The 24,055-nt window shown below is 40.7% G+C and overlaps 1 protein-coding gene across 6 annotated transcripts in view; it reads right to left on the reverse strand.

Annotated features, from left to right (window-relative positions):
• The window catches only part of TTLL11 (tubulin tyrosine ligase like 11), a 52,175-nt gene extending 33,261 nt beyond the window's left edge, over positions 1-18,914 (reverse strand). For 2 of the 6 annotated variants that reach the window (XM_054220586.1, XM_054220585.1), the window contains exons 1-6: positions 18,535-18,914; positions 11,615-11,711; positions 9,756-9,889; positions 1,791-2,366; positions 1,096-1,191; positions 440-558 (exon numbers count right to left, since the gene is read on the reverse strand). In XM_054220586.1, coding sequence (XP_054076561.1) covers positions 440-558; positions 1,096-1,191; positions 1,791-2,366; positions 9,756-9,889; positions 11,615-11,711; positions 18,535-18,891 — 1,379 coding nt within the window. In that variant the 5' untranslated portion in view covers positions 18,892-18,914. Of the gene's footprint in view, positions 1-439; positions 559-1,095; positions 1,192-1,790; positions 2,367-3,212; positions 9,895-11,614; positions 11,712-13,293; positions 13,393-13,886; positions 13,958-18,534 lie in introns of those variants that run through there. The other 4 variants (XM_054220588.1, XM_054220587.1, XM_054220590.1 and 1 more) reach the window with 4 other exon arrangements.
• Positions 18,915-24,055: the final 5,141 nt, after the last annotated feature.

The following is a 24,055-nucleotide window of genomic DNA, read 5'->3' on the forward strand; positions in this document are numbered from 1 at the left end:
TATTGCAGGGGAACTGATAAAGCCTGATTTTCTATCAGTTTGATAGTAAATTCCTTTTCAATTCCTTGAGCTGGAGCACTCACGTGGCTCCTTCCACACTTCCACCATTCCTACAAGAAAGCAGCAGGCGAAGCAGTCGGTGCCGAGCTGCGAGGGTGCCGTTTGGTGGACTTGCTGCTACCAAACAGAAAGTAGAACAGGCTGGGTTTTTTTCCCCTGAACTTCCCCTGGCAGATCCACAAATCCAAGTACTCTTTTTGTACCACGCCACCAATGAATATCCTCCAAGCTTTTTTGGAGAGAGTTAACACTGTGGAGGCAAAAGAAGTCCCACAGACAGGCAGTTGGGAACTCATCATCCTAGATAAACTAACGTAATTGGGAAAAAAACCCACTTTTATAACTATTTGCAAAAAACAAAGAAAGTCAACACACTTACTGGACATCTTTTCTCTTTTTTTTCTGAGGATCCACGAGCCGAAGAGTGTCTCTGATAACAGCTACTTTCACTTCTTCATCAACGGGGCTTGGGACATTTTCGAATACTCCAGGAGAAAGCTTTAAATTACAATTGGGGATACAATTATTCAGTACAGAACTAAGGATTATTTATTCCACGTTTACTCACACTTCATGCATGTCATATATGTTTTAAATACACAATGATAAATTACAAAATACTTCTTAAAGAATACACAAATACCTTAGCATTTTCAGTATGATACTATAACAATTTTTGGCAAGTTTCTCTAGTAAACTGAAATATTGAAAAAAGATTGTTGCCAACGTTACCATTTATATGATATATACAAACATGAAAAAAAATATTAGCGATCCCCTAAACACAATTAAGTCAACTGCAGGGGATGATGAATAAATGTGTTTATGACAAAGATGATGCAGAGCTTTCACAATTCCAATAAGTCATATTTCCAGTGTATAAGATTAGCAATGATTTCCAAGCAGAAAATTACAGAGAACCTTGGAGGTTTCATATTAGCAGACAGCTTTCATCTTTCAAACAAGGAAAAAAGACCAGAAAACCAAACCTAAACAATTTCATCCCAATATCACTATCATGTTGAAAGGTCTTACCTCTTGCTCGTGTTCTATTCTCATGCTGGGGTTTGCATTTACTTCTAGTAACATGGGCTTCAAGTTTTTCATCAGGAGAATGTCAAACCCTAAAATCTGTGCAAAACAAGCAATGTGTTACTTCAGTTCTACTCAGTGTTCCTCTAGAGAATGCAATGGCCAGCCCTATGTCAACATTCAGGAGACAGAAACATTTGAGGGACAAAAAAGAAATAACTGAGAAACATGCTATATTGCTGAATAATTACTGAAACCATTTGTCTTTGATACTAACAGCTACTTTCACACTATCCCCATCTCCAAACACTGCATCTGTCAACATGGAATCTTAGCACCTGTGGGTCTCAAAATTCCATCATCATTGCTGCATTAGGAAGCTGCAAAGCTTCATAGTCATAACATCTAGAAGATGGAAACTGTAGCAAATACTGCTACTAATGATTGATACCCCTTCAAAATTCTCCATATATGTTTATGGCAAGTAGTAACATAGGTCAGGAGACACATTTGTAAAGTGAAACTTGGGTGAGGAGATGCTAAGTTCTGAGCTTGCACAATGCTATTCAGTGGATGGACTCCATCCAACCAGTGATCAATAACATAACGAGAGAACGCTTTTAGAAAAGGAATTAAACATCCAGAAAATTAATCAATGCATAGAAATAATGGCATTCCAGGCAGAAATTCCAACATACCTGGAAGCAAGTTGGCCCAGGCTTTCCTGCTGGTATGTCAGACTGATAGTAAACTTTCAGTTCTGGTGTCAGTGCAATAATTGTTTTAATCACCAGTGAAATGATATCTGACCACAGCTTTTTGACATCAGCTCCTCTGGAAGACAGTCTGCACAGAATGCTTGAAAAAGTCCTCTTGCTGCCAGTGTTTACATTGTCAGAATGGATGAAATTCCCACTATGGATATTTAGTGAATAGTTGGTTAAGTGCATAAAAACCTGGTGCAAATTTTTTAGAGTGGGTTCTTGATAGGGCTCTGTACAAAATCTAGAAAGTCCATCTTTGGCTATATAAATTTCTAAGGGTTCTAAAGATTTCAGTAAGACATAAAGACGAATGTCAAATTTCAGTTTGTCAACAAGCAGTGGTTTGCAAATATATTCCTGCACCACAGCTGGCCGGCTCTGGATGCTTCCCGTCAGTCTGATGTCACTCGGGTCTTTAATGAGGTAGATTCCATCTCCCTGGCACCCTCCATCGGGTTTTACAATAAAAGTGGGCTTCCAGGATGGATCGCTGTCTTTCATCATACGAACCTAGAAGGAAAAGAATTACACTGAAAGACACTAATTGGGCGGGGGGGAAGAAGGGCTGATACTATGAAAGCCAACAAATTGCATTCGTAAGCAAAAATAAATAAAAATAACATGATCACATCACTAAGAGTAGTAAACACCGTGCAAAAAAGGTAGAAGATAAACAGTGCTGACAAGCACAAAGACAAACAAAAAAGCATGAGTAGGGACTTACTAGTGCAGATAAAAGTCAATTTATTTAACGAGCTGTTCTATACATGATTCCAGGAACTTAATGTTATGTACCAATTTACAGGATGAAATGCTGTCTATCTCATGAGGTCCATTTTATCAGTCTCTAATGCATATGCAACGGCAAAGTTAAACTTCCATGCTACATTTTGAACTACCACTGACAAAGATAATCATTAACCTAAGGAAAGGCACCTTATTTTTTGAGGTATAAATGCAGACAAACAACATTGGGAGAAGGAAAGAAAACGTGAAAATTTGGCACTGATAATACCTTTTTCTACCAGCGAATATTTTTCACAATCAGATAACCAGTGTTAGTAAAACCAGGGAATACTGAGCCACGTACAGATTTTATACAAATACCACAAATTTACTAAACAAAGCATAGATTTTATGCCTCAATTGCTACCTACCACCATTCTCTAAAATTAAGGTCTTTCTAGTTTATACCAGAACTTCCCTCAGGCCTGGCATGCAATTACTACCTTTCTACACACTGCAAGGTGAAAAATATTCTACCCTGATTTCAACAGCTCTTCTCGTTTGCTTTGATTTGTATTGGGAAGATCTATTCATGGCACATGACAATTCAGATGCTTTCTTTAGATGTACCGTATGTGAAATCAGGAAAATGAGGAAAGTCGGTGGAGAATTTGATGGTGTTTTGTACCAAATCAAAACGTTTGGATGAATTTACAAAGCACTCCATGTTTGCTGTCGTTTCCTCAGGCTGGTGCAGGTGTTGGGTCTGTGTTCAGGCGATCACCAGTGCTGGCTCGGTGTGACACACACTGCGCTCTAGCGTACGAGCTTGCAAACACCAACATCGACGCAGCATAATGCATCTTAATATGCAAAAATGCTTAGAAAAATCACTACGCAAGATACTTTTCATTTCTTTCATAGAGAAATGCTGCCACTTTGCAGATTTCTTGCAAATGATGTCAAATACTCTTTACTGCTAACAAGTTAAATTAATAAAATCGTTCCAGAAAACATATTTTCCAAAGACACACGTTTGCTATGAATGAGGTGATGGGAGATGACCCTCTGGAAAGGAAGCAGTAGGTAAGAAATTTTGACACCTGCTGATACTCTGTGAGTATGTATATCAAAAGCATCAAGTCACAGAAATAGCAAGAAAAAGGGGGGGGGAAAGGTTAGCAAATCAGTACCTTTCAGTTTCAGTTTCTTTCCATTGTTTGTATTGCCTTGCCACAAAAGGTCTCTGTTAAAGTAAACTTTAATATGCTGTAAGAATGCCACTGGAGGACTATACGACCTATTTCTGTATTGTTTACAGCAGCTTGGACCTTGATACTCATGCATCCAGTTCTGTCATTGCTTTGTAGATAGATATCCATGAGTACAGTATAAACCATTATACGCATATCTTGAGGGTTTTTTCCATACTACGCCCTAGATTTTTGGGGCCTATAAGGGAAATGGTTTACCACAAATAGAAATTGTAACAGCGATGGGGAAGTACCCGTGGTTTGTCAGAACCTACAGAACCCCGGATGTGGCCTTAGTAAAATGAAGATCAAAACTGAATTATAGAGAATTACAGGATTATAGACAGGTGTCTGCATCCTCACACAGAAAATGGGAAGAATAATAAGGAAAAAAAAGTTCTAAAACTCAGATCTAACTCCAAACGTCTCAAATTCAAAAGGCAATTGGATCTGAACTTTTTACTCAATCCCACTGTCATTTCTACTTACTGACCTCAGCAGCTTCATTTCTGGGGCATAAACAGAGCTTGGCGCTGTAACAGACGACAGCCTTCTACAGAAACTACCTTCTTGGAAGCAACAATAAATATCTTTGGAGTTCTTGATTTTACAAACTAATGGGAGTTATATAAAGAAGTAATGAAGAAACAAAGACTGTTGATAGTTGGCAGTCCAAAACATTATTGTAATAAGGTTGTTTTGTCCTTTGAAGATGTTAAACTGACACATTTAGCAGGGAATGTTTGGAGGCTAATGTCATTCCCAACTGGATACAGCGAGTCAGAATTAAACACAGCACCAATAACTAACTGCTGGACTCAAATCTGCACTTTTGTAAACAGCATATATTCACTCAAAACTCACTCTCTCTCAAAAAACCCCAATGTTATAATTAGGGAATCTTTTTACATCAGAGAAAAAAGAAACTACGCCATCTACATTGCCTACAAAGCTCACATTCCCAAGAAGCAAACCTAAACTTTGCAAGCCTCGATGCATTTTATTTGAGGATGAAAAAATCATGAAGACGGTAACTAGGTCACTGTAAGTGCCTGACACATCTGCTGAATATCAGATCTTTCATGTTACGTGCATATCTCCCACTGCCTAAATACATTTTAGTTTATTTATTACTTGTATGGCAAAAGTAAGAACTGCAGAGATTTGGATGCCTGAATTAGTAGAAGTGAAATTGAGAATGGAAGAAAGGAAGTCAGGAAGGATTTGGAGTTATCTTGGATGAATTTTAAAAACTATTCGCAAAACATGGCATGTTTTACAACATGTAGCAAGGAAAGAATATGAGCATGTTTAAGACAGTGAGTTAACATGTCTCAGCCTTCAGAAACAACTGGTTTGGAGGTCACGGTCTGAGCAACCAGTGGAAAATGAACTGCTGCATTACCCTCTCGGGCAGCTCTTTAGGTTCATGGTAAAGCAACAGGACCCTAGCGAGAAGCCTCTGAAGCTCCCCCAGCTCTATTGCTGTTCCCTGCGGGTAAAGTCCCTACAGGTGCAAATATAATAGCATTGCATTAACAAATATTTTGGAGGAAAGAAATTATTAGCGCACAAATTGTAATTTATCAAAACGCAACTATAAAATCCAGGTTTCAATGAATAGGTGCAGAAGGACTGTAGCTCACGAAACTCCTAACAGCACTGGCACAGGGAGCCCTATTAAAGAATGCAGCTACGGAAAATGCAGGATGCAGGCTAACACCTTTAGCAGCTACTCATGGGATTTGGAAAAATAAAGCACTTAAAATCGCTTTTCTTCAAAACAGAGGGACGTCACAGTACAGACCACTGTTTTCTTGCATTCACATGTTTTACGGACCAGACTTGCAGCTGCCGTTCTCTCCGTTCACTCAGCAATCTGCCGTGAGTACATTCGGCTGCTCACCCAGACGGGATGCACAGCTCTGCTGGCAGTGACATTCCCAAGGCCTGAAGGACTTCTGGCTCCATCCTAGTCACTCATTTATTTCCTTGAGAACCACACTGCTAAAAGCCTTCCTACTAACTACAGCAGAAATTCAAGATTAATTATTTAGACCAGGATTTTTCTCATGGGCAAGCATCACACTAGCTCCATGAAAGATCCTTCCTCAAAATAGGTCACTTTGAGGGATAAAATGCCACAATGGAGATCAGGCTTACATAAATGGCGTGTGGATAAATAGGTCCAAGTAGATCAGCAGGCCTAGACGTGCAAAGGAGGAAAGCAGGATTTATGCCCTAGTCTTTTTAACACTAAAGAATAATCTTCCCCTGACATGACATTACCCTGCTTCTAGCGGGGTCTCTCTGGTTCACCGCTGTTAGAGTCAGCATCCTGGGTTAATCTTAAACCTCTGCAACTAAACGCACCCTACTATGGCTCCAGTTGTACGTACAAAGTGCCAATCACGATCTACTAGCACAGAAAGTAATAAAGAACCTCTACGAAACCAGCCAGGGCAATCTGCCTCCCATTCCCACATCTCTTGTTCACGCCTCGGGCTACTTCTGCTCTGCTACAGCAGCACCTTTTCAAAAAAGATGATGCTTTCTGGGGACTATTGTTAAAGATGCAAGAACAACCTGCTCTCGAAGTCCTGCATTTTAACAATCATTGCTCTCATAGATCTCCTACTTAACTCCTTACATTTAGCTGGAAAGGAAATAATTTTCTCCATCATTTTCTAGTCCATCAAAACATAGACATGGCAGATGAAGATAGAATGGACGGGGAAGGGGGAACAGTAATCCAGAGTCAGTCTAGTTTTCAGCAACTTGACTGTCTTCGAAGAAAGCAGATGGTTTCTTGATCTACAAGAAAATTCCTGACAGTTGTCTTCAAATTCTCCACAATCCCCTCAAATATATTCTTTCAAATTCTCATTATGAGGAAGCTTGACCAGTCAGTCATGTAGGAAAATTAGTTCACATGAAATGAGATATTTCTGTGTACCTAGCTTGACAGAAGGAAATTATCTTTAAAAACATGTTAACCGTTTAGAGCCAACAGCAAGAAGAGAGTACGATGTCTAATGGTATGAAAATCTGATCCAGTTGCAGGTTTGCCTTTCATGAGGAAACTCAGGCTGAATTAATATAGTGTTCTGAAAAAAAATGCATATAATGGGCTATAAGATTTGACAGCACAAAGACTAGAATATTCATGTCTATGCCTAAGAGGTATCCAAAAGCTGAAAACCTGATTAAACCATCAAAAATATGCTGTGCTGGAAATTAGACTGTCCAAATTAGATTCTTATTAAAAATTAATCATACCAGGCCTATTCATCATCCTCATAGACAACACAAAGAAAGCAGTATGAGAGCAATCAAGGCCCTGGTTTGAATCTCAAGCCAGCTGCTTCTCAGAAATTGAAATTTCCTATTAGAACTAAGTTCTTATCACACAGATTCCAACAGATTCTTCCCTGTTAGCAAAGGGGCGATTACTGTAGCACCTGAGAGGTTTGCTGATGTGTAACTCATCTTCTGTCATGGTGACATATTAGTATAGAATATTTTAGAAGGTAAAAATAAGCAAATATTGAAAATAGATAAATACATATTTACTTAGTAAGATTAACTTTTAAGTCCTTGTTAAAAATATCTATCACCATTTCAATCTAATATGAGTGACCCTACGGGAACTACCATTTTGTTGGCATTTCCCAATAAGAAGCTTATCCTCAACAAACCTAGGAGCGCAGGTCTCCCATCAATTACTGGCTAATTAATATTAGATTAGCTGCAGTGTTTTCTACCTGGATTAAGGGTTAGGGAAAAGTGGGAAAAGCTGACAGCATTTGATTTAGTTATTGATGCAAATGTGTGATAAAAGTTCACAATCACGTCTACACAACTGAGGCACAGAAAGAACATTTGAGAGAGAAACTGTTTTGAAATGCTGCGGTGCTTCAGGAGGAGGCAGCGAGACTGAAATTCTCAAGGAGTTTCTTCTTTCAGTAGTAATTTCTATTACAGGCAAAATCTCACAGGTGTTAATTCCCCAGACCAGCCCTTTGCAACAAAATCCTATACTACAAATGGCACCAAACCACCTTCTCAGGTCTAACCTACACTTCCACTGACACAGAATTTGTGACCTTTGGTAATTAACTGTGCCCTAAAGGACTTGAATACTAATAATAGCAAAGGTGCAGCAAGACAAGTTTCAGCACGACTCATGTAGAGCTACATACTTAGCAGCTGCAGGCCACGACAATACAGCTTTGCTTCCAGAAGCACCAGAGATGGCTAAATCCTCTTTTGCTCAGATAAATGTACACGTGACACTCACATATTCAAGTGTACGCCAGTGTCCTACAGGGGTATGTTGAACATGCAGACACCACACGTACCTGTACGTTTGTGAATAAGCTGAAAATTTAGTTTTAGAGCTGACATTTTCAGCAGCATTAGGGTCCCTTGGTTGTAAAGCAAACAAAACCACGTATGAACAAACAACAGAAAAGACTGGAGAGCTCCTACTGGAACTCACGAAGCTGCAAGTGCAAAGTGTTCACAACCATTTATGGTTCACAGTGGATTTGGAATTTTGTTTTGTATTTGTTCTTGTTTTGGAGGGGTTACATTACAAACTTGTATTAAATAGAACATAAACTCTTACAACATAAAATATAATGTTTGATAACACAAACTATGCTTTTCTCCAACACAGATGGAAGAACATATGCAAAGGAAACTCCTAGGAGTGTGTTACTGGACATCTGTTATTCTTGGAACAAAAACCGAATCGTTTTCACTCCAGTAACCATTCAACCAGAGACAAGTATTTATTTGCAGTGCCACCTGCTGCCAGCGTGCGGGTCTGTGCGTGTAACGGGATGTACAGACCCCATCGCTCCGCGCTGCTCACTTAATCACAGCCTTGTAACTGAGACAGGCACCATTCCCAACAGAGTCATCGCTAGAACCCCAGTGCACCATTTTGGAAGTTTACTTCCAAGTTATTTGCACTTATCTACCTGTCATAGCTAAATTGATTGGATAATTTACACTCCTTTTACAAATTGGTCCTACATCTAAAGCAATAAGGCTGAAGTACTGTTGGGATTTTATTCATTTTTACTGTTACTAGCAGTGCCGTGGCAGTGACACAGCACATTTGAAGAGTATATATTAAAAGATGCTCACGGATTTAATTGGATTGTGGATATGGTAATTACCTGAAAAGTAACACACAGTATAGAAGTCTATTAAAGTCCATACCTTTTTCTCTCACTTTTCCAAGCAGAGGATACTGTAGAATACAAAAATGCACTGGGCGAGTCAGACAGGGTTAAAACAAACACATACAATATTTTAAAAAATATTTCTTATAACAAAACCAAACACCAACACACAGCGTCACTTTTTTTTCCAAAAAAGCTGAAAAATAATGGTACTTTATAACATTCTGAATATTTAAACAAAGCAACAGTCTGACAAGAGATTGAAACAAACAATTCTTCAGGAAGATGTGAGTGTATTTAACAATGCACAGTACGAAATGCTGTTGTGAAGGATTTGGACGGCACAGACAGGATGGACTAAAAAGACTTCAGCGACAATGAGCCTGGCGAAGTACCACACTCCACACACTACTGTTCTGGAACCTCCGCAGCCCTTTTAAACTCAGTAGAATATGCAGGAAAAGGGCTTATGGTTCTACCATGTTTAATTTTCAGACATCTCTTCTGGCATTGCAGAGAAGCATAGTTGTTTTAAAGTTTATTTTAGAACATAACAAACAGAAGCAGTTCATCCAGACTATGTCTGATCTCAGGCAAATTGAAAAAGACGTCATCCACAGAAACCAAGTGTGATTTTAAATAATCTGGTAGGTATGAAAAACTAAAGAATGACATGGCAACAACATCCAACAAGTTTACTTTTACTCTCAGAATAGCGTATCTACCTCATCCACAAAGAGGGGAAATTCTTCTGGCAGAATCCAGGATCGAGGATAGAAGTTATATTCAAGAGGAAATAGATCTTGCATTGTTCGCACTGCCCGACTCAGTGTAATTTTACGTACCATCTCCGTCATGCCTGGGAAAAATAACAGTCATGTCTAAAAGCAATGAAGAATCCACACTGAATCCACACATCCTAAAAGTAAATTATTATATCACCCTATTGGTAGGCACTCTAGTCATTCCTTTCAATAAAGCTTAAAATATTTTAAAATTTAAAATCTGACAAAATATTTGTAGCATTCCCCTGCTATATTTCATATTGTACGTATTACTGTACTGTATTAGAAAAAAAATTAGTTATCCAAAATGCAGCTCAGAATAAGACAGGGAAAGTTTCAGTCCAATAGTAACTACTGGCTTCCCATAATCCAAAATTGTGGCCCCAGCCTGCTATGGTTCCAGGAATAGGTAAAAATGTGATTTAAATATAATCAAACACTTTGTGTTTACTTTGCATTCATTTAAGTGAGCACATCAGAAAGAACAGGTTATTTCATGAGCAGACAAACTTAGCTGCTTTCCCACAGCCTTGAATTTCGTGCTCAGATCATGCTGCGTCCAGATCCGCGTGAGCTCTGGTAGAAGCTTTTCCTGAGGTCAGGGCATTAAAGGTTACTCTTGTGTCATTTATGTGCTTTCAGATATTACAGCTTATAAGGTTCATGCTGCAGCTTCTTTCTCAGTGAGAACATCATCTGTGGGCTTCATTCCTCCATGGTCAGCAAATTTCCACAAAACCTACAGGAACTCAGTAGTCTGTGACTGCAAACCTCTGTTGAGCGTGGTTCATTTTGGCCAGGAGGTTCCAAAGGTACAAGGAGGACAGAAAGTAACAGGGAACACACACGTTTGCCCAGGTCTGATTCAGATTCTTTGAATCTCTCACAACTAAGAAAGGCACCAAGACCTCTTCTTCAAGAGAAAGAATTTAGTAAAACCCAACATCAAGGTAAACAGGTCTAGTTCTGCAGGACTCCATGGTTTTGACCAACAACCATGGCTGCCACTTGCTTACCATGTACAAGCCAGAACATAGAGAGGTCAATGTTCATCTAACACAGATTTATACCACCAGAAAACTACACCATCCAATACTTGAATGTGAACTTCCCACAGACAGGAGAAAGTCACGGTAAATAAAGCACAAAGTTCGATATCTGAGGGTTCTTATTCTCACCGCATACTAATAGCGGCAATAAATCTGAAGTAAAGGGCTTAGATAAGTCAATACCTAAGCTCTTAGCTCTTATTTAAAGAGATTTCAACAGGGATTAAATGAGAAAAAAGGGAGCTTAAAAAAGTAGAAGAGTCATCATAGGATGAGGACTGACACGAACTCTTCAATATTAAAAAATCCATTTGAGGAACTCTGCTTCGAGCTTCTCCCTGAGATAGGCCACAGTACGAAACAAAACAGATTCTTTCCACTTTGAATCAAAACCAAATCCAAAGATACAGCACTGTTATCAATGATAGATAACAGACAATAATTGCATATTTCCCTTATGTTATAGCCCAACACTCTTAATTTTCCTAAATTAATACATATGAGTTACTCTTTTCACCAAAACCACTTTTGCTCCAAAACACGTCTCAGTTCAGAAATTGTTTGAGACACCCATTCAGATATTGTTACCCCCTAAGCAGAAATCACCTACCCAAGCCAGTAATATGCTAAAAATACTATCAGCTGATTAGGCAGATAATTCACATTATAAAAAACCAGTAAAACACAGAAACAGTTCAAATAATCATATTTTTAAAGCATTTGTTTAAACTAGAAACAGAAGCAAGGTACCTGGAAACTTGTTGACTTGACCTGAGAATATATCATTATCATGAAACGATACCCCATGCCAATAGATATCGCACGGCAAGCGTCTGCCAAAAGGAAACTGGAAAAGAGACAGGAGACAAGTTTTGAAGCAATCCGGCAATACCGATTCATTCCTTCTCTAAACGCTCACATGAAACAAAAACCATTCAAGAACAGACTCTTGACTGTCAAAAGAAAACATGCCCTATATTTGGGTTGCAAAACTAGGAATATTTTGATCAGTTCAAGGCTCTAAAGTTCGATATGTTAACAAACCAGGAAAGGTTTACAGAAACTAAAAACAAATGACTGAGAGGCACGATCTGTACTGAGAAACCCCGAGCTTGTTATCAACCACAATTAAGGCATGAGTCATTTGTAATTTAAAAAACTATTACAGGGTATAAATTTTCATTAAGAGCAATTAATTCCAGCACACAAAGGCAGAGCAACAGCAAGTGCTACAGCTGGGAAGTAAACAAACTCTGACAATGTTTGGGGTTGTTTGGTTTTTTATCTCCCCAGTTTAAGGGGCGATAAGCAACCATCAACGGAAAAAAGCACTAGGGGTCATGGAGGAATTGCCATTACTGGCAGTTACTAAATCAACTCCTATTCTTAAAAGTATCACCATTTAATGCCGCCAAGCCCCAGGCCCTATATTTATGCCCCACTGCTGCAGCTTGGTAACCCACATCCCTCTCCTGGCCCCCCGACCGTGCAGCACCTCCATGCTCCAGTCTAGCGTGAGCAGGGGACACTGCTGCTCCCGAGGACTTTATATCAGGGAATACATGGAGTTAGCAATATTGTTGGAAATTAATAGGAAGTTGTAATTGCAATGCACTTTCTGAGCAAGCTGATTTACAGTGGTGTCCAAGCTGCAATAAATGGAAAATGGATATTCAAAGCAAGATATTTAAGTGACATAATTATGTTATTCATTTATATGTATTAATTTATACAATATTCGTTCCTTTCTGGTACTAATAGCCTGTATTTTAAAGAAAAGCTTATAATTTAATTAATTGTTTATTGAGCATATATATTTCAACCATTAAGGACTAAGGCAATTATTTCAACAATATTAAGTATTTCAACAATTTAAGAGCTTCTTTTCCCATTCACACAAGACTTCACCATAAATTGGAGGACTGTACAGTTTTCTATTACCAAAAAAATCAACCTTTTTTAAAGAGTCTGAAGAGGTCTGATACAGTGCTGCCAATTACCAATAGCAACAATTTCTAATAGCAGTAAAGTGGTTTAAAAAAAAAGCAAGCTACCAGCAGTAAGAACAAAAGCCCCATGAATTAGCAGGATCAACAATCCAAAGTAAAAAAATTACTGTTAAAAATCAAACATTTGTAATCCATGTTATAATAATAAATAGTTCTGTGTAAAAAAGGTACTCTGATTTTCCTCACTTGTTCTCATAGACACAGTCCCTTTTATCAATCCAAAACATTTCATCTGCAACTCCATGTAGATGCCGTTAATTAAATACCATATGGAATATGTTCACAGAAACCTATTATTAGGTTACACCTTTTTCAAATAAATATGCTATATTTCTGCCCATGGCATTTTTAGGAATGTTCACACTTGTATAAAATACCCACCACCCTCATCACCCAATGACTTCAGGACCATTTACTTACTGAAAGAACCAGAGTATTTTGCAGAAACTACTTGTTCTTTACTCCAAATGTATTTGTTCTTGCTTTAAAACATTTCTTTAAGCACTGGAATTTTTTTTCCTGATGGAAAAAGAATCTCATAAGGCTTTTGAATGAATTATTTTATTTGCTACTTTAATTAGAATTTCAGTTTCCTCAGTCAATAGCCTTGAAAAATTAATCTAAAATGCTAATTGACAATGCATCCTTTCTCTGTTTCCTTACTCATAGGGATGAATTATCCAGTTTAACAGAGCCGGTGCATTCTTCACTTATTTCATTATTATTCAGCCTGCAAAATCTGTTTTTGTACAAGCGAAAATTAATTCTGTTAGGCTCTGAAAGACAATCAGCGGCCTTAACCTCTCTCCACAGGTATATCCAGAATACAGATGCAGTATGAGGTCTCAGAGCACCCTTCCCTAAAACCTGAACAATTTATTTATTTATTAAATGAAATTGAAATGAAAGGAATGAAATTTGCATTTATATAACACCTTTCATCTACAGAGGATATCAAAGCACTTTACAAACACTGCACAGAAATAATTTCACAACAGATGAAGAGCGAGCACCTCTGGACTGGAAAGCAGAACCACTGCACCCCCGCATCAGCAACTCCAACAGCACGGCCACTTCCCTGCTCCTGGCAAATCAAGATTATTTGGAGTTATCCAAAAGGGGATCACACTCACGTCCTGGATGAGCTGGGACAGATTTTTTATCACCCGCACTATACTTTTAGGTAAGAGTAGTATTTGGAAAGGAACAAACAAGCTTGATTGTTTGGCTCCCTCTGGCAGTGCCAGGCAGATATAAATTAATCTTATTCTGGTAAAAGAAGCCTTTCCGCCACCTGCCCAGCTCCCGGTGCAGGGCACTAGCTAAAAAGAAAGGTGGATGCCTGAGGCAGTCCTCTTGTTCCCATAACAGAGAGGTGTTATGAGAACCTGGTGTCAGCTGGAACAGCCTCAGATCTGCACTAACCGGTGCCAAAGCCAGGGTGCTCACACCCAGGAGCCAGGGTGCTCGCTGCTGCGGGAGGATAGAGGTCATGGATGTGACTGGAGCTGTCCTCGTGCAGAGTCTGGGCCCCGGATCAGTCACCGCAAACAACTTTCAGGTTGCAATCAATTCACTAACTCTTAGAAGAATTTATTTAAAATCTTTTTTATTCAGAATTGAGGGGCATTTGTCATAACAACAGAAAAAAAAACAACACAAAAAAACAAACCCAGGAGCCACAAAGAGAATAGAATTGTTTCCACAACTTTGACACTGTTAATAATCAATCACAGGCAAATTGGTCTGACAGGTCATTTCTACCTTTTGATCAGAAGCCAATAATTTAATTTGTCTCACGGGTCACATCAGTCTGTTCCATCGTGTTTAATGACAAGTTAAATGACTCTTGTCTTCTAGTCAGCTTTTCCTAGCATAAAATTTCAAACTCTTTCTACGCCTCCATGCAGCTACTGAACAGCAAGACAAATGCTGGGATATTTGATGCCTGAGATATCTGCTTCTTCCATTTTCCTGGTAAATGAAAGCTAGCTGAAGAAATAATTTATTAAGTGATGAATAAACTCAGGATGCAAGCTCAATTTGTGCCCATTATTTCATTTGGCATATCATGTTCATTTAAAGAATCTGACACACTAAATCAGGTAGTCCAGTCTAGTGATGGGAGTAATTGCTTCACTGGCACGCACATTAAAATTCTGCAATGCTTTTTAAAAGGTCTACCCCTGTGTGTTACCCCCGGCAGGGCTACCATGGTTGATAATTTAATTTACCCAAAATTCACACAGCTGGGAAAAAAAAAGGGGGGGGAGGGGGAGGTTTTTTTCTGTCTTTGCTTCCAATAACAGAATCTCAATAGTCAAATTGCACTCTCTCAAACTCTTTCACCTCTTCCTCATGTATCAGTGCCATAGAATAAACTGCTCACCAGTATTAGCCATGCTTAGATTGTTATTATTATATAGTGGCATTTACCATATGTTAATTTACTAAAATGAACTACTACCATGTGGACAACTCTGTAATCACAGAGTGCATTATGCCTTATTTCTACAAATTATGAGGGAGCATACTGCAGTAATAAATTATTACTGAAACAAAACTCTTGCGGCAAGTCAGGGTAACTACAGCAAGGGGATTTCAGAACGTACAACTTCTTAAAAGAAAAAAACAAACCAAAACAAAAGCCTATATGACACTACAATAATGCTATCCATTGGATAGAAAAAGTTACCGATAAGAAGGAGCCTGCTTTAAAAAGCCTATTGTAATGTCTCCTGCCCAACAAAATATTCAAGCCAACACATCCAGCAGCAAACATAGAAAAGAAACCAAAAAAAAGCAGCAATGAGAAAAAACATAAAAGAAGCGGTGAGGGAGAAGGATCTACTTTGTACTAAATCAAAGCCCAAGATGCAGTCATCTTGAAAAGCGCATACAAGGAACCACAGTAGAATACCAGCTCTTAAAACATTTTAAGTATACGTATTTCGTTACTACTCCTTATATGTATTTTGTCACTACTCCTAAGATTATTATTTTTTTTACATTATTTTTATGGATCCTGCAAGAAACATCTGTGTTCCCTCTGCTGGTCCTGCTGTAACAGTGAAACTATTTCCAAGGCTCTGTGACCATCAATGATAGTTGTTTGAGCAAATACTTTCACGCTATTTTTCTAAACATTTGAAAGGGAGAGCTTTCAAAATTATAAACAAGTTCAAGAAAAGAGTTTTCCTTGTATTTCTCTTCTTAATGTTGTTTATTTTTCTCTTCAAATGTAGACAAGATCTTGCCTACTGATTTCTGGGTCTACTGAAGTCTGCCAGCTTGAAGTCAACAGTTTGTCCTAGAAGACTTTCATCTTCTTGTTTTCCACAATGTAAAGGAGGGAGGGAGGGAGGAGAGAGAAAACTGATTTGTCGCATATACATTAATATGAGAAAATACTTTCTTAACAAAAGATAATGTTACATTCGTACATATTAACCTCTTTATTATAGTAAGCTGAAAACTTTACAGAAATCCATTACAGTGACTTGCTTAGAAGGAATGAATTACTAGCCACCTAGGTGGTACGATCCAATAGCAGAAAATTCCCTATTTGGTCTCTTCTTTATTAAGAGTACAAAGTGGCCAGGAGGGGAAGCAGCAGACTAAATGAAAAATATTGACTGAACTAACGGATGGAAGAGAAAGGATATTGAGGGAGACAGTAAACAAAGCAAGATGAAGTAAGGCCAAAAGCAATTGCTGTTGTGGGACGCAGAGCAGGAAGAACACTGATAATGCAGTGCAGATATTCGAGAGAGGAACAAGAGCATGCAAAACAAGTCAATTCGTAGGACAGAATACCAAGCATGGAGAATCCAGGGGATAAGATATGCAAAAGAGTAAAAGCTCAGGAAACAGAAAAGACAAAATTAACTAGTAAGTATGGCTCATTACCAACATAATCTGTGAGGCTAACTTAAATCAGTAATTCAGAAACACTCACTGGAATGGCACTGGGCTCTCTGAACATAAAAGTTAGACATAAGAACGAAGAAATTAAGTGTGAAGTCCCCCTTGCCCTGTATGTCACCAAGTAAAACATGGAGCATGGCTGCTGACAGACACTCCACAGGTGCCCTGAGGGGTAAGAGAGGTAAGCGTAACAGGTTTTAATTTCACACCTCTGGTGTTTCCTTACCATTTTGCTGTAAAAGCAGGAGTTGAGAACTGGAGCGTTTGTGCAATGAAATTTTGAAATTCTCCCACTGGATTTAAATAACAAAAATATTGAAATAAAATGTTATGAAGACAGAGAATGAGAAAGCCATACTCTTCCTGGCAAGGAGGATATACGTCTTCATGGTATTAGGTATTTGGGACATTATGAATAAACACAGGTAATATTTACTGCCACTCGGTCCTCCAGAAAATAAATTTGTAGCGTTTAACTCTGAGGTTAGGAATAACACAGAATACACTGTCTACCCCAAGTGTGCAAAAAATGTTGTTAAAAAAAGCACCAGGTACACAGAAATATTATTATCTTGTGAGGCTGCATCCCAAAGGCAGCTTTGTAAAGTGGAACAGGTGCCATAGCTCACACTGCTGCACGCAAAGAAACAGTTCATCCTCAGGTTTTATCCTTTCGCTTTATGTCCGCTCCAACTTCCCTCTTCCAAATGGATTACAAGTACCCTTTTTCTTACAGAAGTTCCTCAAAAAGCTCCTAGAAGCCTCCTCAACTTCTATAAAGCCATTTATAAAGTTATCATGGAAAGAAAATCTTTACAATTTAGCATCTATAATAAGATGTATATTAGAAATCTCTTCAGGATTTAAATAAGGAGTGCCAAAGCATCAGTTTTGTTCCAGCTCCCATACTGTCCCATCTTCAGTTCAACATTGACAGCCTGAACTCCTCACACAGCACAGAGAAAATATACCACTCAAGCTGTAGGGAAAAAAAAAAAAAAAAAAAGAAGCCATGCCTTCTCTACATGCAATAATTTAGAAGGCAAAAGCCTGTTATGTATGCTTTATTAGGTGATTTAAGATTATTTCATTCATACACAATGCTCTTTGACGTGCCTTCAAGATAATCTGCGATGCAGAGGCTTTGCCACGGGATCAGACCGCTGATCTGCAAGGCCATACCTTTTGTTGACTGTCGTGAGCCTTTTGCCACGTACCCGTCCCATGAGGGAAGGATGAAAGGAAAGAAATGCAACTCAACACAACGTGCCAAACATTTCTACATAGGGGTAGGTTTCTTTCTTGCCCTTTCCAATGATCGGTTTAAGCTTTGAAGCATAATATCCGATTACCCCTATTTTGGCTTGCATAATTGGTGATGGCAGCCTTGATCGAGAATCAGATCAGCCTCCAGACTTGACATCTAATTAGAAATAACCCCAGGGTCGCAATAACACCAGCTAGGATGAGCCCCGGCTACAGGCGCCTGCTTCGGCGCTGGCTCAGGGAGGCAGGAGGAGGGGGGGGGGCGGCGGTGGGGGAAGCACTGCCAGAGGCAGACCCCTGGACAACGAAGGGAGGTTTCCCCCGGGCCGCCAGCAGAGCAGCGGGGGGAGCGGAGGAAAGGGCCGGAGCGGGACGCAGCGCTGGGCCGGGGCCCTGCCGGAGCCGGGGGCAAGCGGGGAAGGGGAAGGCAGAGCCCCGGGAGCCTCTGAGGGCCGGGCGGGCGCTCACCTCCCTCCAGCGCAGCTGCCTCAGGCTGATCTTCAGCGCCTCCAGCGAGGTCTTGGCCTTGGAGCTGTCCACCGTGACGCGGGGCCGCCGGCCGGCGCGACCGCCCTCCTCCCCTCCGCGCCGCCCCGGGGCCCGCCGCCCCCTGCCCCGCGCCGCCCGCCCGCCCGGGCCCTGCGGGACGGCACCGCGGCGGCCCCGCTCCCGGCCCGCCACAGCGGGCAGCGCCGCTTCCCCCGGGGGCGGCCCGGCGGGCTGGCCGCCCTGCGGCTCTTCGGCGGGAAGGGCCGGGGACCCCGGGGGCTCCTCCGCCTCCCGGGCCGGGGCGCAGCCCTGCGGCGGGGCCCCGGCCGGCTCCATCCCGCCGCGCTGCCTCGGCCCGGCCGCCGCCCCCGCTCCCCGCCCGTTGCCATGACAGCCGCGCGGCGGACGGGGCGCGCGAGGGGCCAATCGCCGTAAGGCGGGGGAACCCCGCTCGCTCCGCCCCCCACCGGCAGTGACGTACTGCGGCCGCCTCCGCCATTTTGGGAGCGGGCAGAGCAGCCGGCCTCTTCCGGGGAAGCCATTTCGGAAAGGCGCGGGGCGGAGCCGCCATCTTGGAAGCGGGCGGCTCCGGGCGGGGAGTCTGCTGTCGCCTCAGGCCGGGGGTGTGGATCTGGCAGCCGTTGCCTTTGGCCACCGAAACCCCTGCCCGCGTGGCTTAGAAATTAAATCAGTTCCTTACCATGCAGTGGAACGATTTTCACCTAAGACAGGAGGGCCCAGTGCCCCTACTCTGAGACAAAGCCCTGCTTGGGGACCAGCACTGCAGCTCAGCTCTGGAGTTACCTCAGAGTTGTCCAGTAACGACCAGCTTGCTGTCCTGGACTAATGTCCATTGTGTGGTTTGATTAGTTTTCGTGTTTTCTTGTATTGTTAATCAAAAGCTGCCTGCAAAGGCAGTGCTGAGGCAGGTGGCTGGCAGGGGGGGTGCTGGGCCTTGCTCTGAGGGGAGCGTGGGGGCACAGTGACTGAAGGGCCCCTCGGCCCTAAACCCTCCGGGGTGCTGGAAACGTCTCCCAAGGTGGGTGTTTCCATGGACTATTTGGTGTTGCACAGTTTCAGCTGAATGCCGTGCTGCTAGAGTCACTCTAATCTCTGGATTTTAAACACACTTAACGTTGCCCGAGTGAGTCAAACACAGCAAGAAAATATGAAAACCGCTTTTTACAATGTCAATAACATAATGAATTGTCTTATCAGCAGTTAGATAAATCCCTCGCAATATTAGTTAAGAGGTAATGAAATTGAGAACATATGACTGAACCGGCCGTTCTCTAAAGAGTAACAAAACCTGAGATTTAGGGAATTCAGCAGTGCAGGGCGGGCAGGCGGTGGCGCTGTGCCCCGGGAAATCCAGCCTGGCTGCGAGGGACTTGGGGTTTAGATGGGAGTTTGGGAAAGGGCAGGAATAATCAGGATTCTGTGTGAAGGAGCTGTCACTAGGGTCATGCTCCTGATATGGAGCAGGACTGAAACAGGACATCAGAGGAAATCATTTAAATGAAAGCAAAATTATTTAAAGTGCAGTAGAAAGTTAGGACTTCCAGTTATCCACGAGTTAAAATAAAAAGGTTGTGTCGAGACCAAGCTTCTGACTGTGTAACTCCTCCAACCAGGAAGATATATTGAATGTATCTTTCATCCTGCTAGGTCAGGTTTTAGGAACGCCTGGATTAATATCTCATTGTCACCTCACATACTCCCTGGTATTTTATAGAAACCAAGACATGAGACGCAATGTGCTAGTAACTGCGATTCTGTATGCATGGACCCTTTTCCACGAGTCAACAGTAGTTTATAAAGAAGAAAGTTTAATCACCAATATACTGTACGTCAACAGCAAACTAGAGCTTCACTTGCAATCCTAACTGTACCCATATTTTTTCAGTGCGTCACGTATCTTCTGACCATTAACTCTTGCAGGCAACGAAGAAACTAATTAATTAATTAAATACAGTGTTGTGTCTTACAGTGTGAAGTGACCAGGAAGGCTGAGGTCACGTAGCTCGCTCTTGGTTTCTATTACATTATGTGCATTATTTTTTATAGCTGTGACAATTCCTAATTAAAAACTCGGGAGCATTTCCCTGTGCCAGCGGGAGCTCAGAGGGGCCTGTAACTTTGGCAAGGCTGATCTGTCCAGGTGGTGTCTTTTCTGTGTCCATCATTGAAGGACACATCCTGCTTGTCTCACCAACCACCAGCAGATGTTAGTGTCTGCCAAGTGGAGTGTGATTTAAAACGGTGACCTGACTCTGACTGTCCCTTCTTTTACTGCCTGGCTCCCGGATGAACATTTTTTAACATACATTAGAGATTTATCCTCACCAATGTCAGCAGTGCTGAAGGAAAGCCAGGGAAATAGTTAAGATGGACCAAGGCATTAAGAGGCTTCGGAGCATGGGAAATACCAAACAAAGTGATTGCAAAGCAGGCATGTTTTTATATCTAATTATTCTATATCCATATTTCTTACAGGCTAATAATGTACTAGTTGTTTCTCTACCAAAGAGGCTGTAATACATCATATACCTGTTTTGCGATGTCTTGTATGGATAAAACCTTCATTTCATGCGGAGATAAATAGACACGGTCTGTAGTGTGCAGCATGAAGTCAGACTGCACATAATATTCAGGTACTGCAAGGTAGGGGAGTAAAGTATAGGTTGAGTAGTAATAAGGTAGCAAGGTAGATGCAGGAGGAGAGTGTATCTTGCTGAATACTGTAAGCTGGATCTAGCAGCAGGAGACAAAAAATATGAAACTTCAGATCATCTGTCCCCTGTGAGAAGAGAGGAAATTTAAAGTTACCGTGTGCTCTTAAACACAAATTTATTTCCTGAGACCCTTGCTCAGAGGGAGTTGTTGATAAGAACAAATTGTTACTATCTTGTGACAACAAGTGAACAAGAATGTGTATTCTGTCTAGGAGAACTGTACATCTGTTAGACTGTGCTGGGAAACATATCAATGATTTTTTTTTTCTGAATCATCTTCCAGTGTCACAGTGGCAATGGTATTTGTAGGCAGGACAGAACAAAGCGTGCTCTTCTACACAGGAGGGAATTTGGCGGAGTGTTGGTATACGTGTACAGCTATTGGCACAATATCACGTACCTTCAAGAGATACTTCAGTTCCAACCTCACAGTATTTTGGCCTTGTACGAGCCCTGATCTAACCCTTAATGTAACGTCCCTGTACTTTTGTTAAATTCAGGATATCAAATATAACAGAGGTGCTAGTCTAATTTTATGGGAATGGGGAAGGACACTGTTTGACTGTACAGTATTTTACTCATCTCTTAGGCCAACAACTTCACTCTCATTTACCCTAAATTGTAACTTACTGGGTTATTACACCATGACATGGTTAACCTGATGTTTGTGTGTGGAAATACATGCCTTCCCATAATGTGCATAGCTAACCAACTGTCAGATCCAAGGATGAGTCTGGTAACAAAGCAGTTTTACAGATGCAGACCACTGACAGGTAACATACTGGAGTATCACTCCAGAGATGGGCCTGTTGCCCTGAACTGTGCTAGCAGGAACTCTGCATGTATTTGCAGGAATATTCTCACTGAAAACCTAATTCTAAGAATTACACTTTCCCCGACAGTAAACTGAACAGTCTTGAGTTTCACACATGATAATGTGCTGATATAAGCAACTCATCTTGAAAGTGAACTGTACTGCCAACTCGTGGTATACAGAAATCATGAGTCAGACATGTGAACACATCCCATCAAGCTTATGAGTTTAATAAGTAACATTTTTCTTAAATAATAAATTTGACTACTTCTAGTAAGCTTTTTGGTTACTGAGTCTGGGTCAAAATTTCTAGCTTTTATCTAGCATCATAAGGAAAATAAATGTATTTTTCTATATTTTTCTTTTTAAAAAGATAGCCAAGATAAGGAAAACATTATGTAGCATGTAATTTGCAAAAAGAACATACAATCTTCTTAAAATACCATATAAAACTGGTCTCTTGCCAGTGGCAAAATAATAATTATTTGCAGAAATACTTTAATGTACCATTTTGAAAACGAACACATTCCTCAATCTATTATAAAAAAAAAAAAATTACTCATTAAGAACTATCCATCCATCTCCGAGGTTAATAGTTCCTTTTGCAATGATGGTGAATATCTTCTTTCAGTTGTGCTTTCCCAAATCAGTAAGAAAGCAATGTCTCATAAAATGAAAAGTCAGAAGAAAACATATCTAGTAAACAGACTCCACTTGGAAAATGTCGGTGGTGGTGTTATGCTTCAGACTGGGTTTAAATCTGTATACATCAACCTATGCTTCCAATGCTTATGTTAGACCACTGAAGATTTGTGGTTGACCTACATATGCAAACAAAACATTTGCTGCATACTTGGGGTGGGGGGATTTGCATGATAGAAGATGATGAAAATATGCATAATTGTGGATGACATTTTTCAGTCCCGAGTCCTGCTGCACAGAACTTTGGAACTGGCCATGCATGAAAGAGGCTTGCAATTCTAATGGGCAGATTGCCGGGCTGTGCTGCTAAGCTGAACCTTCAAGACATTAAGCTTCTGCTTCTTTTTGAGCAACACAAATCTGGTACAATCATCTACCCGAGCAGACCCTGTACTTGCAGAGGACACGTATGACACTGAGGGGGCTGAAACAATAACAGTTCCACATGTCACATCTGAGTTCATGTCATGCGGCAGCTTCACAGACTCACTTAAAGATTTCGCTTGAGTTTTCTCTGTTTTCTTCAAATCCCCAATACAATGGAGGGCAACACCAGACAGTTTCAGTCAACAGCACCTAATTTATCTATTCTTGCTGCTGTATTTCATCACACAGCAGCATTTATAGGACATGGTTGGTGCCCCCAGGCTTACTTGGTTAAACAAAGATTTGAGTTTATCACCTAGTGATCATGAGTGATAGTTATCTGATGTAAGGCAAACAAGAGGAACTGCAGGTCAAAACACATTTCTGAACTACTTCATCCATCTTTATTTTGATAATTCACCTAAACAGAAAAGTTCAAGTTTGGCAATAGTTGGGGTTTCTGATTTGTTCCCATTTTTTCTGTTAAACTGAAGCTCAAGATCAATTTGCTTAAATGAAAGTTGGGCAGTTACATAGTAGGGAATATAAATCTTTACCTCCCTCTGCTTCCAGATCTTTTTTTTTCACTGCGTGAGAGCACAGCTTCCTAGAATAACAGGGAACACACGTACATAACCCTCTGACCAAACTGGTAGCTTTGCGTGACAGTGTTGCATGGTTGTGGAGAACTACAGACGGGCTGTTCCCCTTCAGTCTGTGTCTTAAGTTTTGATTTCTGACTGTCTTGCTGTGTAGTAACACTGCTTAACTTTGCTTCCTTGAGTAAAGAAAGGAATTGTAAGGGAAGTGGAATGTGTCTGAAATTTTGGAAATCCAACTGCAATACACAATTTTTTGCCTCCGCTAGCAGAGCACATTATTC

The sequence above is a fragment of the Rissa tridactyla genome, chromosome 14, assembly GCF_028500815.1.
Source record: "Rissa tridactyla isolate bRisTri1 chromosome 14, bRisTri1.patW.cur.20221130, whole genome shotgun sequence".
Lineage (NCBI taxonomy): Eukaryota > Metazoa > Chordata > Aves > Charadriiformes > Laridae > Rissa > Rissa tridactyla.